Source organism: Mugil cephalus, chromosome 12 (assembly GCF_022458985.1).
Source record: "Mugil cephalus isolate CIBA_MC_2020 chromosome 12, CIBA_Mcephalus_1.1, whole genome shotgun sequence".
Classification (NCBI taxonomy): domain Eukaryota; kingdom Metazoa; phylum Chordata; class Actinopteri; order Mugiliformes; family Mugilidae; genus Mugil; species Mugil cephalus.
In genome coordinates, this window is record NC_061781.1 from 15,687,813 (window position 1) to 15,705,117 (window position 17,305).

At 41.2% G+C, this 17,305-nt stretch overlaps 1 protein-coding gene across 1 annotated transcript; it reads right to left on the reverse strand.

Moving 5' to 3' along the window:
- Window positions 1-9,173: 9,173 nt before the first annotated feature.
- On the reverse strand, window positions 9,174-15,893 carry slitrk5b (SLIT and NTRK-like family, member 5b). Its single transcript, XM_047600011.1, has 2 exons — window positions 15,351-15,893; window positions 9,174-14,910 (listed from the first exon to the last, which is right to left on the reverse strand). Exon 2 carries the CDS (start codon window positions 14,853-14,855, stop codon window positions 12,252-12,254), a length of 2,604 nt encoding a protein of 867 aa, XP_047455967.1. The 5' UTR covers window positions 14,856-14,910; window positions 15,351-15,893; the 3' UTR covers window positions 9,174-12,251.
- Window positions 15,894-17,305: the final 1,412 nt, after the last annotated feature.

Sequence of the window (17,305 nt, forward strand, 5' to 3'; positions counted from 1 at the left end):
GATCATTTCATCTACTTCCCTTCTTACCCTGATGAACCCATCACTCTGGAACAGGGTAAATCTGACCACATGGCCTTCCATTGCTCCAGAGTCCAATCTTTATACTCCCTAGCAAATTGAAGCCTTTTCCCAGTTGCCCTCACTGATCAGTGGTTTTCTTAAGGCTACACAGCTGTTCAGTCCCGATTCCCTTCACATTGTACGTGTAGAAATGCTCTTTAGATCAGTGAGATTTATTTTTTTTTGCAGACGTCTTTCTTACTCAAAGAAGTTCAGTTCCCAAATATCCTTCCAGTTTTTAATAATCTGTTGGACAGTTCTTAACCCAATTTTAGTAGTTTCCGCAATCTCCTTTTTTCTGCTTGATGCATGACCAATGATTTGACCCTTCTCAAAATGACTAACGACCACGGGATGTGTCTTTTGACATGCTTGTTTAAGAAATGAGAAGCTATCCATTGCACCAGTTGGGGTTAAATAACTTATTGCCTCGCAGTAATTATACAATAGGAGGCTCGTACCCACTTGCTCAGTTAAATCCAGGTGGCGGCAGTGTATGAATCAAGCACTAATGAAATACTACAACTGCTAAAATGGTTTCGTAAGATGCTTGAATGGAGGTAATGTGGTAGAAAACAATATTTGTACGCAACAGGATCTACCGGTAATTTTAGAGCCAAGTGTTTTTGTGAATTATGCATATTTACAGAGTGCTGGAAAAGAAAGCTGAGTTTGGTTAAAAAAAGAGTGGCACAAAAGAACAGTCAACACATCATATTGGAGCCTGCATTGCTCTTATAAAATAATAATGATGCAATTCCTGGTTATACATTAATATTTAATCCATCTACATCTTTATTATGTCACTGTTACATTACTTCATCACTGCATAGTCTCTCCTCTTCAAATGACAATCAAAGCCCTCCACAGCGGTGAGCATTTAACAAAACTTGTTTTCTGCTCTTTCATGCCTCTCGTGAGACGCTGCACTGCTGGAGAAACATGCTTGCCCTAGCACATTTTAAAAAGTATAGACCCATTTCTAGACTTGTCCTTATTCCAAATCATACTGTGAAGTAGGATAAATATTAATAAACCCTGCAGTGTGGGGGCGTAGCTTGCCTGCTGACTCTATACATTACCTGTACAAACTGAGTTTTTAATACTGTGTAAATAAGAGAAACTTCAATGTGTATTTTGTTTTACCCCCCTTTTGCTCTTCAAACAGAAAGAATTGGGTGGCTCTTAGTGAAGCTTTCAGTGTTCTCACAACAGAAGTTTCTTTCTGATTTCTTTCTAATTTTACAAGAAGCTGCTGCTCCTTGTGTTTTGCACAGTCTCACTATCTTCCAAAGTCCCAGAGATGAAGTTGCAGCAATACAAACCAGTATTTTGTTGGTACCTGATCTATAATTACTCTGCCAACTGTGGGCTTCATAAAATCTGCCGCTGCCATCTGCAATCATCACAGCAGGCAATTACCTTGATTAATGCAGTTAACATACCCATGTTGTAATAATAACAGTGTAACGTGCCACCACAAAAGAAATTTTATGAGTTGCCATAGTAACCAACCTTTTCCCTGACTGTTTTCCTGTGGGTGAATGCTGCTTTGATCTGGTAGCCAGTGGCTAGGTGAGGAGTTTAACTGTGTTATAACCAGTGGGTGAATTCTCCCCTTGGGAAAAAGAATCCATCATGATTGCACCCGAGATTAAAGAGGAGGACATTTCTTGGAATCTATTCATATGCACCGCTAAAGGACACAGTGATTTAAAAAAAAAAAAAACGACATCTGTATTTTTTATAGGATTGCCGTGTTACATTTTGAATTGAAATTTGAATGTAAGACTCCCTACAAACTCAGGTATTCTCAAATATGCAGGATGTGCGATGAATTATTAAAAGACATTGTGAAATCTAAAATAGTGTCTTTGAATAATTCATCCTACAGTCTTATGAATTTCATGTCGCAGTGTGGAGATTGATTTGTTATCACACACTGTTAAGATTTTTTTTTTTTTTAATTATTTTCCTCATCTCTTAAGCCTGTTATGTTTTAGTGCTGTGCAGAGACGCCACATTTAGTGTCAACAGCTCTGAGGGGGTTTCACACGCACACGGTGAGTGCAGATGCAGCAGGTGGATCAGGTGTTCCAATCAGATGCAAATATCTTTCTTTCGGGCTTTGCAGAGGAGCTATTTTACTTACTTTACACCTGAGTGTTTCACCACAAGGACGTGGTATATTCTCCAGTGTCCCTCTAGAGTAGCATGCCTCTGCTTGTGGTGGAAAGTTCACAAAAACCTATTTTTCAGTGTGTTATACTGTCACAGTTAAGCCACCAGCTTGCTTTGTGTTACATGAGCAAATAAAATTAATATGATCTTTCAGTTAAGATTACCACGGTGCTTTAAGCCCACATATCATCTGTTCTCTTCTAACCTGCCATGACTGAATCCAGCGTTCTCTCATTTGATCTGTTGTGTCAGGCTTGCAGTCACCTCACTTGTTTTAGCTGATGCTGCAGTGGAAGATACAGCTGCGTTCAAGATTCATCTGGGTTTGGCAGCGTTTCTCTTCTGATGTGTTTTGAACCATTTCAGTGCTAGTCTCAGCTACATGGCATTAGGCTTTGTTTGTGTGAGCTTACATCTGTGCGTACGGTATATCCTTTTATTGTCTTTTGAAATAGATTTGAAAGCCTTGCATCATAAAAGAAACTGGGTGCTGTCTTCACTTTACCAGAGAAAAGGCAATGGGTTGCAAGTTATTGTCAATGGGACCCAGTGAAATGAACCTAAAACTGGGGCCTGACAGTTATTGCTGCGTAGGAAGTCAAAGCTGAGCTGAGCTCAACTTTTTTTTTTTTTTTTTTTTAGTTATTCAGTGATGGAATAGAACATCAGCAAGTGCCTGAGCTTTTTCATCAGTGGTGTAACATCACCCAGACTACAAGTCTTTCTGAGAGGGAGACATTGATATGAAGCCACAAACGACGTCTGACATCGTCAGAGGCGAGCTGACTTCGACTTGTTTCCACGCTCCACTGATGATGTGATGCATCAACCAGACATGTGTGTTTGTTTCACGAGTTCCTTTTTAAACATAATGTCACTGAAGGCTTGTGCAGCACATTCACAGCAGCTCACAATAATAATGCAGTTGGTCACACCAACTGCATTATTGCTCTGTAATGCGACGCAGACTGCAATGCTGTGATTGGCCTGCTTGGTAGTGGTACGTTTCAGCTTTAGCATTTCCGGCTGCTTCTCCATCTCCGCCATTTTCAAATTGATTGTTTTGGCTCAATAATAACGGAACACATCGAGGAAAGATTAACCGAGGAGGTTTGGAGATACAAACATTTCTATGACTTGTCTTTGGCGAAATATCAGCAAAGGTTTCAGTCGCCATTGTTGACGATGGAGAAGGGAGCAGAGTCAAAAATAATCCCAAATGCCAAAGGATGAGAGATTTGGGTGGCGAGCCAGACTGATGAGTGCAAAAATATAAATAGCTCACACTGACGTAGGCCATGTGCTTAGTTTATGCTGTCTATGTCCTGCAGAGGCACAAACCAACATTTAGCAAGTGCTCCATCTTGTTGTTTGCGTATTAGCATCCTAACTAACTGGAACTAAAATTCAAAATTTCGAGCTAATTATGGAGCTAGAGGAAAAGTTGGGGGTTCACTGAAGCCGTAACAGTGAATACTGGCATCAAATTTAATGACAGTCCAGCTAGTAGTTGTTGAGATATTCCAGTCTGGAGGGACAGATGGTATGACAGACCTCACAGAGCCATGCCTCTAGCATTGCTAAAATTCGGTCCACACGAGTCCTAAATCATTTAAATATATGCGTTGATATGACAGAGATGATAAAGGCTGAAGCACTCAGAATTGTAACTTTTTCACACTGCATCAGTATATAATGTCATTACTTACCTATTATAGACCTGAGTTGAAAGCATCTGCCCGATATGTTTAGTTGTCTGTTACCAAATGTTCAATAAATTATGTTTATATCTTGTAAAATTTATCTGAGCTAAGGTTACAGCTTTGAGCATGCTAGATTTTTTAAAACAACCTGATTTTAAAGCTGCTATTTGTTGACTTTGAAAGTATACTTTAATTTTGCCGGGAAATTAAACAATCCCTGTCAAAGTTAGGGATGTCTTTTTAGTGCTTTGCCGGACAAATTTGACGTGTCTCTCGGGAAATCTGGGATGTCTTGGCAGTCAACCAACAATAGCCTGTCAATTAACCAGTCGACAGTGAACAACTGAAGTGGTGTCTTACATAAATTATTATGGGCTTCATCAGTATCTGGAGAGCTGACACATTCTGGCAGAAGGTCGTCTCAGTCTTTGCGCTTGTTAGAAGCTGCGCAGCTGCACGATACTTAACACGGGGAGAAACTTGAAAGAGGTGTTTTGATGCACTTGCCACGAGCCCTCAATATACAGCCTTCAGCAAATACAGCTTCTCTGAGTGGTTAATGAGGAAAGATATGAATGGTCAAATATAGTTAATGCTGAGGCATTGGGTTACCACTCTTTGAAGTGCTGCTTTTTGAATGGTAATGTTATTCATGACCTATTTGCTACTTCACTTTATGGAAATTCCTGATAGCCTTGTTGGCCCGATGCATTCACAGATGATGTGAGGAGTCTGCTCGCACAACAACATTATAATTAATAAGGGAGTATATCCGTAAACTTCTTAACAAGATCCAACAATGGGGCAATAACGCGATTCTTTTGGATGTCAGAACAATTGCAGTAGATGAAAGTCAGGCTCTCATTATATTACAACAAACAGGACTCTGGGTGAAGACATTTGTTTGACAGCTTGTACATAGCAGCACTCCCTTGGGATAAGGAGATGGTTATCCAACACCCCCACCTTGCCATCTGTCTGGATCTATTGTAGCTTGATGTGAGTCCCACAAGGATACTCGCAGGGTAGAGGCAGAAACACAGGAAAGTGCTTTCAGGAACCACAGAACACCCTCAGCCTGTCACGAGAACGGAGCATGATGTGAGAATTTCGCTACGCCTTGAACTACAAACACTGCTTAAAAAGTTGTCTCCAAGTTTAAACTCGTGATATTTGCGCATCTCTTCCCGAGTGCCGAGACGGACTGAGTCACGCTCTTAAACATAATTAGGACGATCAATAAAACTGCAACAACAGCTTTACAGCGGCGCTCGCGTTACCATATTTTGTGCCAAGTCAAGCTAAGTAAAGATGGCTAAAGAAAAGGGATAAAAACAGAATATCCAGAGGGTGAATGAAAAGGCTTAAAAAGAACAATAATTTATGTGGACAATAGCCCGTGTCTGACCTTGCAGAGTTTTTAAAAGCATGCCTCGCGCTGTGAAATTACTGAACCAGATGCAAAAAAAAGAACGCGCGGAGATGAGGCCCACAGCGGGTTCTCCTGTCACCCGTGTTGCCTGTTCTGCTGCAGCATCCTCGAGCAGGATACCGCCTCTTTAGCAGCTCGATAGGTGCTGCATCATTTATCTGACACTGCGCCAGGGCAAAAAATATTGCAATTCTTAAATAGATTAGCATGTTTATTTCCCCTGCTCGTGTTGCCTGCGTGCAGACTGCAGCTTGGCTGTCATCAAACATGACAAGTCTCTGGTAAGAAATTAGGTTAAGCTAGTTCCCCTTCTCCTCCTCACACCGCGTGAAGACAGCAGAGAGACTGAAGTCTCAACAGCGAAGGTGCGCCGCACGTCTGCAGCTGCGCGTATTTCACGTGGCCACGGGTGAACACTGAGCACAAAAAGTGAGATAAGGAGCCTTTGCCGCAGAGCTCAACTCCATTTAGAGGGTTATGATTAAGCTTCGCGATAGCATTTTCACACACTGCCGATCAAGTCTCTTCCGGTCTGAGAAAATTATAAAAAATATTGGAACAATCCAAGAAATTCAAAGGTAGTTGAAGAAACATGCAGATATAAATTGCCTTGGGAAAGAGATGCATCTAAATGATAACTTTTGTAAGTGTAAGGCTCAACTAACCGACTAACTGGATCGTGTACCCTGATGCTCATTATGCATGTTTGTATATTTCATTAATCTAATGAAAAATGATCCACTTTAAGGTTTAAGTGTTAAATTATAGGTGGAATGTAAGTCCATTAGACATAATGCAGGACTGAAGTAATGCTGCAGAAACTCTTGCTGTACGATGTGTAATTACGCCTTAATGTAATTTCTGCCCTTGAAGAAATATTAAATAAGAGGTATGTGGAGATTATAATTAAAATAATTAGTCTTCGCCACTATGGAAATGCTTGATCAGATTCACTCCTACTTGTCAGAACAGACTAAACACTGGGAGGTTTTGGAGTTGAGCGGTTAGCCACCTTCCTCCGGCTGCCGGTTTGATTGTATAAGACGGTCAGAGGAGGGAAGAAGAAAGTCTGCGAGCGGTCGCTGCATTTAAATTCAAGCTGCCACAGTACATAGGCAGTGTGTAATAGTCCACTCACGCATCATAGCACTTCATTCAGCTGCTTCACAGCCAAGTCAGAGTTATCTTGGTGTGTGAAATTATGGAAGTATGACGCTTCTGAATAATAATAATATTAATAAAAAAAAGAAAAGATTGTGGAAATAATTCGAAATAGGAAATGTTTGAGGACCGGAAAATACGGTTTCCACGTGAAGCAAATTAGATCTTAACAAATATGTGTCATCCTGCTCTGTATGGTTAGTTTCCATCGCTTTTGAGTTTACTCTTCATCCACGGCTGCTTTTCCTTTGTGAGATTTGTGTCACTCTGTCCCCTCTCTTTCTCTCGGAACTGAATGAGGAAACACAAGCAGGGCCCTTTCAGGTCACATCTTTCTCAAAGCAGTGGGAGACACTGCCATAGTGGCTCATGCTGGTGTGCCGCATTTATAAATAAAACTACCACGAAATACTCTTTTCGTAGCACAATACTTTTTTTTTCATCACATATTCACAAACGTCGCACATGTCGTCCACGTAGACCTGTTTGTTACGCCTCTAAATTACGAGTCAACAGGCGTTCTGGTCTCTCGTCGCAGTTATAGTGACACTTGAGGCCATGATACGGAGAGGGACATGCCCTTGATGTGATTGAAGAGCCACAAGGAGAAGGGGCTGATAAAAAAGAGGGTGAATATCGGGCATGGGCAGAGGTTAATGCGAGATGAGCGACTCTGCGGGGCAGCATCAGAGCTGCACAGTATGCTAGCGATTGAAGGAGGAAAAACATGAGATTCAGAGTGGATCATTTTTGAACCGGGGAATATTATTAATTTGTCTCAATGCTGGCAGAAATCTCCGAGAATGATATAATGTACACAGCCAAGAGTCTGACTTTGTTATACAGCGCACTCAAGAGCCATGAAAGCCTCTTATAAACATCAAATCACGGCATTCAAACATAGCATTTTACTTCGGCTGTTGCCAAAGCCTTTCTCTTTTCTGGATATGAAATATCGTTCTCGCGTTTAGTGTGTTTAGAGGACTGTAAATGGGAGGATGAGGAAGGATTTTGTCACTTTTCTCAGGTTGGCAATCATAAGCCAGGATAAGCCCTCATAAATATTAGCGTGTTTCACACATACTGATTCCGGCTACTGCAAATATACTGGCAACATTTCCAAAGCCAAGTCCCTGTCTCCAGCAGCATGGCATTTTCTTCTCAGATCAGCCTAACACAATGGACATTACCCTGACATCCATTATTTACAAGCGTCCTGGACATAGATAAATGGCAGTTTATGTTCGGGATGTAACGCATCAATTATTACTGAAGTCTTTTCGCTTGGTTGTGAGTTGTGTGGCTTTTGAAGCAAAAATGTCGGAAGACGAAAAGAAAGGATAAAGGTACTGCCATGTTGGTCGGCCGAAGTCCTTGAGGCAAGCATGAATACACTCTGAGTCAATAATTTATGCGCCCAGACACACACGTTCAAATACACAAAGTGAGAGGGAGAGAAACGGAGCAACGCTGCACAGGAGAGACAGGAGACTGAAAAAAAAATCTACTGGGACAGAAACCTTGTCTGAGACTAACAACTGGAAACTATGGTTTCCAGATGAGAGATGCTGTGTTCTGATCTGCGGAATGAATGAAATATCAAAGAGGCTCGAATTGTCTTTCTGCTGCGTTTGCCGGCCTGATAGAAAGGTTTTTCCTTACAGTCATATGCTGTCTTCACACTGCCTGACACATCTCTTCAAGCTTACATAATGTAGATCTGCCCTAATTTCCCTCTCCCTTGCGAAACTGGGGTCTTCACAACAGCTCAGCAGCACAACACCATCAGTCTGACACACAGAGAAGAGTCTAAGTTGACCTATGCTTTCTTGTCATGTGAAAATTGATGAATCCCGTGTTTGTAGGTTATGCAAAACTAAAAGGTGTTTGGAGGTGTATGCCACAATTCATTTTATGTTTCCCATGTACAATATGTACAGTTTTCGGTTGTGCAAAAGTCAACAATCTCTCTGGGTAGAAAAAAGAAATAGAAGTTACCAATGTGTTCAAACTCTTGCTCCAGATTGTTTTTCTGTGTCAGGTAATTGGATGTTTCCATGGATACTGGGCTGCCAAAAAGCTATTTCTGCAAAGAGTACATTTTCCCTGCAAGTGTCTGGTAGCATGTGCATGCAGATGTGTCCACGCCGCACTGTTACAGAAAGGTCAGGTCTTCTCGTTTTTTGCTTTAAACCCATCCGAGTTAACGCCACAAAGTCATCCAGTCGAATTCAAACACGAGAATCTCCGTTTTGAGTCCATTGCCTCGGGCGCGTTCGGCTGCTGCTATTTGTGCAGCTGTTAGAAGACGCGAGGCTTCAGAAAGGCATTTCATTAACACAAACAGATCGTTTAAACGGGAAGTCAAGGTGTCTCTGAGTGAGACTGAGTGAAACCTGAGGCATCGTCAGTAATTAGTAACAATGTTGGTGTTTTGTAAATTTGCAATGCAACCTTTTTTTTTTTAAATCTAAATTAAACCATGACAGTGGCTTGATCTGAATATTTTAATTAGACATTATTATTTCTGTAATATCATGAAAAATGCAGCCAGGTTGAGTCTGCCTGGCGCACTATGACGTTCACTGCACACAACGAGGTTTAGGATGTGAAGGGAAGACAAATACAACAGCATCTGAAATGAATGCATATCTTTTATTCATTAGCTAGCAACTAAAGAAAACAGCACACTGTAGATATATTTACCCCACATATTCCTAGTTGTACTGTGTTTTTGCAATAATAGACCAGCTTTTTGCTTTTCAAAGATGGCGCAAGGTTGCATGAAAACGCTGATGGAGTGTTCTATTTACAAATCAGAGGCTGACACAGAAAATCACTGTTTCATCTGAAAATCAAACCGAAGGAAATAGAAGAGCTGCAATAAGACACTGATTTCACTGTTCGCCTTCGCAAATTCAACATTTGCACATATACACAGAACAGACACACTCATCTGAACATGTTTTTGGATATTTGTTGCTGCACATGTGACTAAAACTCTCATGATTACAAAAATCTGAATGAGAAACATTATACAAATTTCTGTTATGTACAGTAAATACTGTCTTTCCATTACACAGTTGCCTTTACAAGGTTCTATAAATTGAAAAAGAAAGTTAAAATCACTTGAATCAAATACTACCTTGACTAGAGTATTTGCCCTTTAGTAATGTGTGATTTACTTGCATTAGTTCGCATGTACAAAATGTATCACACGTAATAAAAAAAAAAAATAGACTGATCAATTCAAGAACCCGGAACAATCAACGAGGCATCAGCTATTGTTTACAACAAAAGACATTTTATGTGCATCTGTCTGTGCAGTGCTTCCACCACTAAAATCACAACAATACATTGATTTAAAAAAAAAAAAAAACCTGTGTACATCATGCTTCACTGTGTAGAATTCAGCACATTTGTTCTGATGAATTTCCAAAGAGCACAGGCAGGTCCAGTGACAAAAGAATCACAAAAAGAGTCTGAAGACGTGAAAGGCAACAAACCAAGACTGTATCCATGGTAAACAGCATGACTAACGCTGCAGTGTAATACTTAGTGACATGCAGACAGGGTCCAGATACACCATGCCCTCTAATTAGCTGAGTTAAGATGACAGGTTCAGTGCATAAACTGCATATGATGTGAATTTACTCTGTGTATTAAACTCTCAGGGGAAGTCACATTGCTTGGCTTACACTATTGACCCAGAAATTGGTTAGACTGCATTATGACTGGATGATGTGCTTAGTTTCCTTCAGAGCATATAACATATTTATGCATGAACATCACTCCACCCATTCAGCTGCTGCATTCATTTGTTGTGCTTTTCAGTCTAATAGCTTAAGCCTGAAGTCTTCAAACGCGCGTTGTGCTATCCATCAATCCCTGCCTACAAAGAGATAAACAGAGTGCTAATTGCAGTCAAATTACCTGATTTCACATGACCTCAAACCAAACGGAGATGTCAAGGAGTGTTCTCTCCGATGCAATACACACAAATCCGCTTTAAAAACGCAGGTACTTAAAAATCTATGCAGCATAAATGAATTATCCAAAATGGGGTACAAAAATACCTCTGAATGTTCATGTGTGTTTCATTTCAAATAATTTGTTACGGGATATGAACAGTATTATCGAATATCATGTATATGGGAGTGGCTTTGTTGCTATTGTTATCAATATTATTATTTTGTACAGATTGTCTAAGTATAATATATGTCTATGCATAGTGCAAGATTTTCTTTAATACATATAACCTTAATATGTATGTATGTATGTAATGTATTTATAAAACCTTTTCCTATGGCTATATGCACACATTACTATGTTGTGCATTTCAAAATATGACATCATTTTTGACCTGTAGAAGACAATAGTGCATTTTTTTGGTAAAAGAAAAAAAAACAAAAGAATAAATAAACAAGAAAGCTTAATATCAATATGTATTAGTAGAAAAATATGCGGTCATTTAAAATGTGTACATAACGACACGAGGCCAAGAAATTAGAGGACTCTCAACTGAGGAGTATGGAGATATATGAGAGCCTTATTTTATTATGAGCTCACTCAAATATGCTGTAACTGGAATACAGTTGAAGATGTATTCAGAAAAGACTGTATCATAAAGAGAGCCGGTTGTAAAGGTGCATTATTCTGGAAGGCTGTGTTGAAATTGAACATTTGTAGTTGTCAGGGTTTGCATATGTATTTTCTGTTTATCTTTTGTGGCCTGCTGTGGCGGTGGTAAATATTAGAAGTGTAATCTGTCACATGTGAAGCATGTGAAGTCTAGTTAAAGCTAATTTTCTCACTTGCGTTGTAATAATCTTTAAAGTTTTAACACACTGATTTTTAGCTCAATACAATATGTGCAAAATGTGTCCATAGTTCAGAAGTGCTGTTTGTTTAGATGCTAATTTTCCATATTTGAGGCACTAGGCCAATTTGGTATATTTAGGATATTAATTATTATTATTTCAAATCTGCAAACAAGAGAGCAGAGATTTACTGTGCTCATAATCTGTCATTTGAGATAATACATTTGAATGTGTTTCATGATCTAATGGATTTGATATTATCATCCTAGAGCTGTGCACACTGCCAAGCGAAACTCTGTCTCTCTCCATTTGTCACTTGTGCACGATTTCCAGACATTTATATGTGACTTTTGTCTGCAGCCTCATGCAGGGCAACTTCATGGTCGGCGAAATAAATCCGCGGAGTAAATCTGATTTTGTCTCAAACATGAACTACCATTTGAATACATTTGAAAAGACAGAACTGGCAGCCATACATGTATCTGTGACAAAAGCTTGGTTTATTTTGGGACATATCGTCTGCACGGTTCATTACCACTCATAAAATGCGGCTAATTTGAGAGTTGAAGCTCAGTCTCACGTTATTGTCATTGATGCAGATCCAGGATGGATTATGCGATAGGATGAGTCATAACAGCCCTGAATCTGTGTTTGTTTGTTCATATTTACACATATAAACTAAACTGTTAAACAACACAGGGAAGTGTTAAGTGATACTTTAAAATGAGCAGTGGACCCCTTTGTTGCTCATTCTGTAAAGCATTATTCCCAGAAATGCATACTGTAGCTTGTTAAGTGGAGAAAATAATTAAACCTTTTCTTTAAACATACTCCTGATTAAAAAGGATACATCGCATGGATGCGAGCACTCTGAACATGTATAGGCCAAGTCTCTTAGAACTGCGTAAATGTAGTTCGTTTTTCCAGAACCTCAAGGTAATCCGGATCAATGTGGAGCTTAGCTTTCAGCTCCCAGTACTCACTCCTGTTGGGCTCCACATAAACAGTACTTGGTGCTGTACAGTAGAGTATTGTCTGTTGTATTCTCTCTGGGTGTACATATTGATGCCTTGCATCAAAGTCTGAGGTATACTGATTTGATGAATGTGCTGTATGCCTGCACGGTAATGTATTGCTGTAGTGCCTATGCTTGTCGGGCTCAAGCACATCTCTGTAGAAGCACGGATCATCTTGGCGAGGGGTGGAGGGCTTGTTAAGAGGCTCTGGAGTAGTGGCACTGTATTCTGAGCTTATCACATTACTGGCTGCCTCTTCATCTGAGTTACCCAGAAAAGCACCGCTCAACTCATCAAAGTCTCTAAATCCATCCACTGATTTGTTGCCCGTTGGGGTGTGGGCAGTATTTCTGCAGGTGGATTCTGCTGGGGGTGGGATGTACTCATATACGTGTCCAGCAGATGTTCTGACTTTGGGGATGGATCCCTTTTTGTAAAGACCGTACTCCATGTTGAGTGAGCTGATGCAAGCGTTCATGGAGTGGTTTTGCTCATTCTGACTCTTTTGACGTCTCTTTTTCATCGCCACAAACAATCCTGCGGCCACGAACACAGACGTGATGAAAATGAGGAGAAGGGCAAGAATCATCACAGACAAAGGAATGGTGCTATATTGAGTGTCAGAGTCCAAAGATGTTTCTATGGTGATAGTGCTGCCGGGAAAAGATTCTTCAGAGGGTGGGATCATGGAGGCAAGTATCTCAGAGTTATTGGGACAGAAGTTTGTCGTCTTAATGTATCTCATATCCTCTCCAGCAAGTTTCTTTGGAGTTCCGCAGATGACGTTGTTTACAACTGTGCCTGTGCTAAGCTGCTCTAGCCACATCTTCAATTCAAGTATGCTACACGAGCAGTCCCAGGGATTCTCAAACAAATCAACTTGCACCAGTGCTGTAAGCTGATCTAGTACTCCAGTGACTGGCAGATAGCGCAAATGGTTGTTCCGAAGATTTAATCTGGCTAATGTCAGGCCATTAAAAGTTCCCTCTGGTAAAGTTTTCAAGAGGTTGTTGTTTAGAAAAAGAAGCTGAAGTTTGGGTACATGCTCAAACGTGTCAGCTGTAACCTCTTTGATAACGTTGTATTCTAAATATAAGAACTGTAGGCTTTCTAGTCCATAAAACATATCACCTGTAAGACGGTCAATCAAATTCCCATTAAGGTAAAGTCTTCGTAGATGTGTCAAATCGCCAAAAGCTTTGTCTTCTAAACGGACTATTCGATTGTTACCAAGGTGAAGCAAGTCCAATCCCGTTGCCTCAATAAAATCCAATCTACGCACCGCAGGGATGTAATTTCCGGTGAGATACATCTTTTTAGGATTGTAAGGTTTGGGATTTAAGTCAGAGATATGTTCAATCTTTCGCTCCTGGCAGTTTACATTCAGGCCAAGGTCTGAAATTTGAAGATTGCAGGTGCAAGCAGTTGGACAATCTAAAGGCACGGGGGATTTGGTTTGATATGAAATAATTTGGCCATAATTTTGCGGTTTATTCGATGGGACGCGAGCGGTAGGCCTTGATTTTAATTTGGCTGACTGGCGAGGTCCCTTAGTGGGTCTTGATGAGGACCGCGCAATCCCAGATGAAGTGAAGGAGGCTGTAACTACAGCTGCTGTGGTCCTATAGTATGCATCGGTGCTCAGATGTGGCAGGGGTGGCATTTCATATTCAGCGATTGCTCTCCTTGGGCACAGCTCTTGTTTTGAAACCTCATCAAGGTCTCTCCCGTGAAGCCGGAAGGGGAACTCGCAAACAACATCGCCGACCAGGGCTGTGTATGATATGCTCTCAAGCCAGGTTTTAAGAGCAATCAACTCGCAGGAACAGTTCCACGGATTCTCCTCCAGCTGTAGCTCCACAACGCTGTTCATGTGCTCCAGCAGACCCGTGTAGGGAAGCACTTTGAGCTGATTGCCCCTTAAGTCTAAATGAGTCAACGGTACATGCTGAAAAATGTTTACGGGCAGAGTTGAAATTAAATTGTCATTTAGAATCAGGACCCCCAGATGTCGAAGTCTGCTGAAGGCATTTGGCACAACATGAGTGATATAATTGTAATCAATTTGCAAATATTCCAGACTTTCAAGGCCAAAGAAAAACTCTTCCTTCAAGGCATCGATTTTGTTGTTGTTGAGATGTAATCGTTTTAATCCCTGTAGTCCATTGAAAGCTCCAACTTCAACGTCTGATATTTCATTATTCCCCAGATGTAATATAGTAAGTCCTTGGTAATCAACGAAATCATTGGCAGATAGCTTTTTTAAAAGGTTCCCCGTCAGCAGCAGATGATACTGTGAGAAGTGCACCGGGCTTATGTCTGAGACACTTTTAATTCCTCTGTTTTCACAGCTCACTGTAAGTATCCCCTCTCTCTCCTCACAGCCACACAGTCCTTGACATATTTCTCCATAAATGCCAAACGCCTCAACAGTGCATACCGATGTTGCACCGAGCAAAACGTATGGAATCCAAAGATGCATTTTCCTGCAAATGATGGCCAAGCTCACAGTTCTGCTAAGGAATCCTCAATGTCATCTAGAAATAAAAGACACACACACACACGGTGATGTAAAAATAAAAGCAGGCAATGGACGCATTAACTCTCACACAGTCGGTCTAGTCTACATGAGTCAAAGCTTCATTTGCTGTTACCCAGAGGTAACTTCTGTCTGTGTGGCTGCTGATATAAAATGGCTCAAACAGAGCCGGGTAGAAAGCAACTCCTTCAAGCTATTTAAAATAACAAAAAAAAAAAAAGCAAGGTCAGAGCAACACATAAGCACAAAACAATCGTCTGAATCCGCTGTTAGGGGAGGAAGCCATAGCGCATTTGTTCGTGAAAATGAAGAAGACGCCAATTAAACAGTAGTGAATGTAAAGCTATGTAAATTAGAGGAGGTTAGCGGGGATTCAAGCCGTGTCAGGGATAAGACAGCCTGCATAATCTCTGTCTAACTCTTGGGATGAATACGTACCTCAAGCACATTGATGAAGCTGTTGGCTCGTTTGGGGTGTTTTAGCGCATCTTTTGTTTTTAATCCGTCAAAATAAGAAGCGGGGGTCTATTTTACGCGAGCGCGCTCGTCGTCGCTGCCGCACAAGAGAGGATGAAAGAAACGCTGATCAACCATATCTGCCAAACGCTTCTCTTTTTTACCACGCTGTGCCGGAGGAGACACAGCTATGCTTGGTAACAAAGTTGCCTATTCTCTCTCTCTGCCTCCTTCTCTCCTCCTCCTCCTCCTCCTCCTCCTCTTCTCTCTCTGTTCGTGGACGCACACACGCACTCCGGCTGACTCGGTGGTCGGGAGGATGTCAAGTCATTTCATGCACAAAGAATCAGCTCACTGGAGCATCATGCATAGATACATCCCCCCACCACCCTTCAAAAAACATGTTGACCTACCTACTAAAAAGATGTCCCAAAAAACATCAATAATTCACAGGAGCGGGCGCGCTGCTGCGTTCAAATGCTTGTTAAACCGTCTATCGTGTTATTAAATTTCAAAACAAAACCTTAACCGGCGTGAATGTCAGGACGCATCAGCTTTCCTTGAGCTGTCAGTCCTGTAATGGAGGTGGCTGGTGTCACGGGGAGTCTTTATTTTCACTGGCCAGGAATCGATTTAATGTTTCCAACGTCTTTGTGGTTCTCCATTGTGTCCCAGCTGCTATATTTGGATATCTCATCCAAAAAAAAGAAAAAAAAGAAAACTGTTGGTCAAGATGTATATATAAGCCGCCCTGCAGTCTGCATCAGACTTGCTGTCACTCAGAGGTCAGGGATTGTTTTGGATTTAATGCTTCCAAGGCTCTGAGGCTGATTTTATGGTTCAGTCAGGATATCTTGTCAGCATCCAGGTAACAGCCACCCCCGAATGAACTATCACACTGATCCCATTTCAACTCCTCAATAGCACCTCTGACAGGCTTACTGTGTACAGCCTGTGCAGAAAAGCCTTGATAAATTGCGTAACGCATGAACACACTGTGAGTTTATAGTGTGATGTGTGTTTATCAGACCCCCCCTCCCCATTCGCAGACAAGAGAGCTTGAAAATTAAAATAAGCGCTCTCGAAGTGTTGCAGTATTTGTCTGTTTGTTTAAAAGCCAACGGTAAACTCTGAGTCACAGACCGTGACTCATTGTCCTCGCTGTGAGTGTGTTTTTCACCAGGTCTTAATGAAAGCCAAACAGTTATGGAATGAGTTGTCATGCAAGTATAATCAGAGTGAATTATTCAGTTCTCTCTGTTTTAATTCATCAGACGCACGCGTCTCAACCTGGGGCACATGTTGCATACAAAATGTCCCAGTCCCGTTTGGCGCTATAGAGGAAAAAAGGTAAAGGAGGGGTCCTGCCATGCCCCTCGCCAACCTGACGCGGCGGCGCTCATGTGGAAGCATGTCGAGTATCGTTGCATACCGCTGTGTCCTCGTGGAGCTATATCCATCATCCTCTCCTCTTGGCTCTTGCTCACATGGGAGGAGAGCAGGCACATCAGGGACACTGCCCGTGGCTCTTATTAAAGAGCATGAAAGCCGCATTCAGCGTGCATGCAACTCATTTGTGCTTCTGTTTCTGCTCCTACTTTCAGAGGTCTCCCTCCTCATACTGGACTGACTAAACCCTGTCATCGTAACACTACTTTTGCATAAATTAGCATTCATGTTTGTTGCGGAAGCAAATTGTACAGCTGGCTTATATCTCGTAAAATAAATAAATAAATAGTCTCCATCGCAAACATGTTGTTTTTAATATGAATTCACATTTGTGCTTTAGCATATTTTGCATCTTGTTTGTGCTCACACATGTTTGCATCTCTGTCAGTATGATAATGCATTTTTATCCAGCGTGGTCGCAGCGTGCTGGGGGAGCATGAGGCACACACAGGCGATGCATGATATGAGCCTCATTTAATATCTCTCCA

Coding starts and splice junctions, on each gene's coding strand:
- slitrk5b (XM_047600011.1), bottom strand. CDS start 14,855: ATGCATCTTTGGATTCCATACGTTTTGCTCGGTGCAACATCGGTATGC.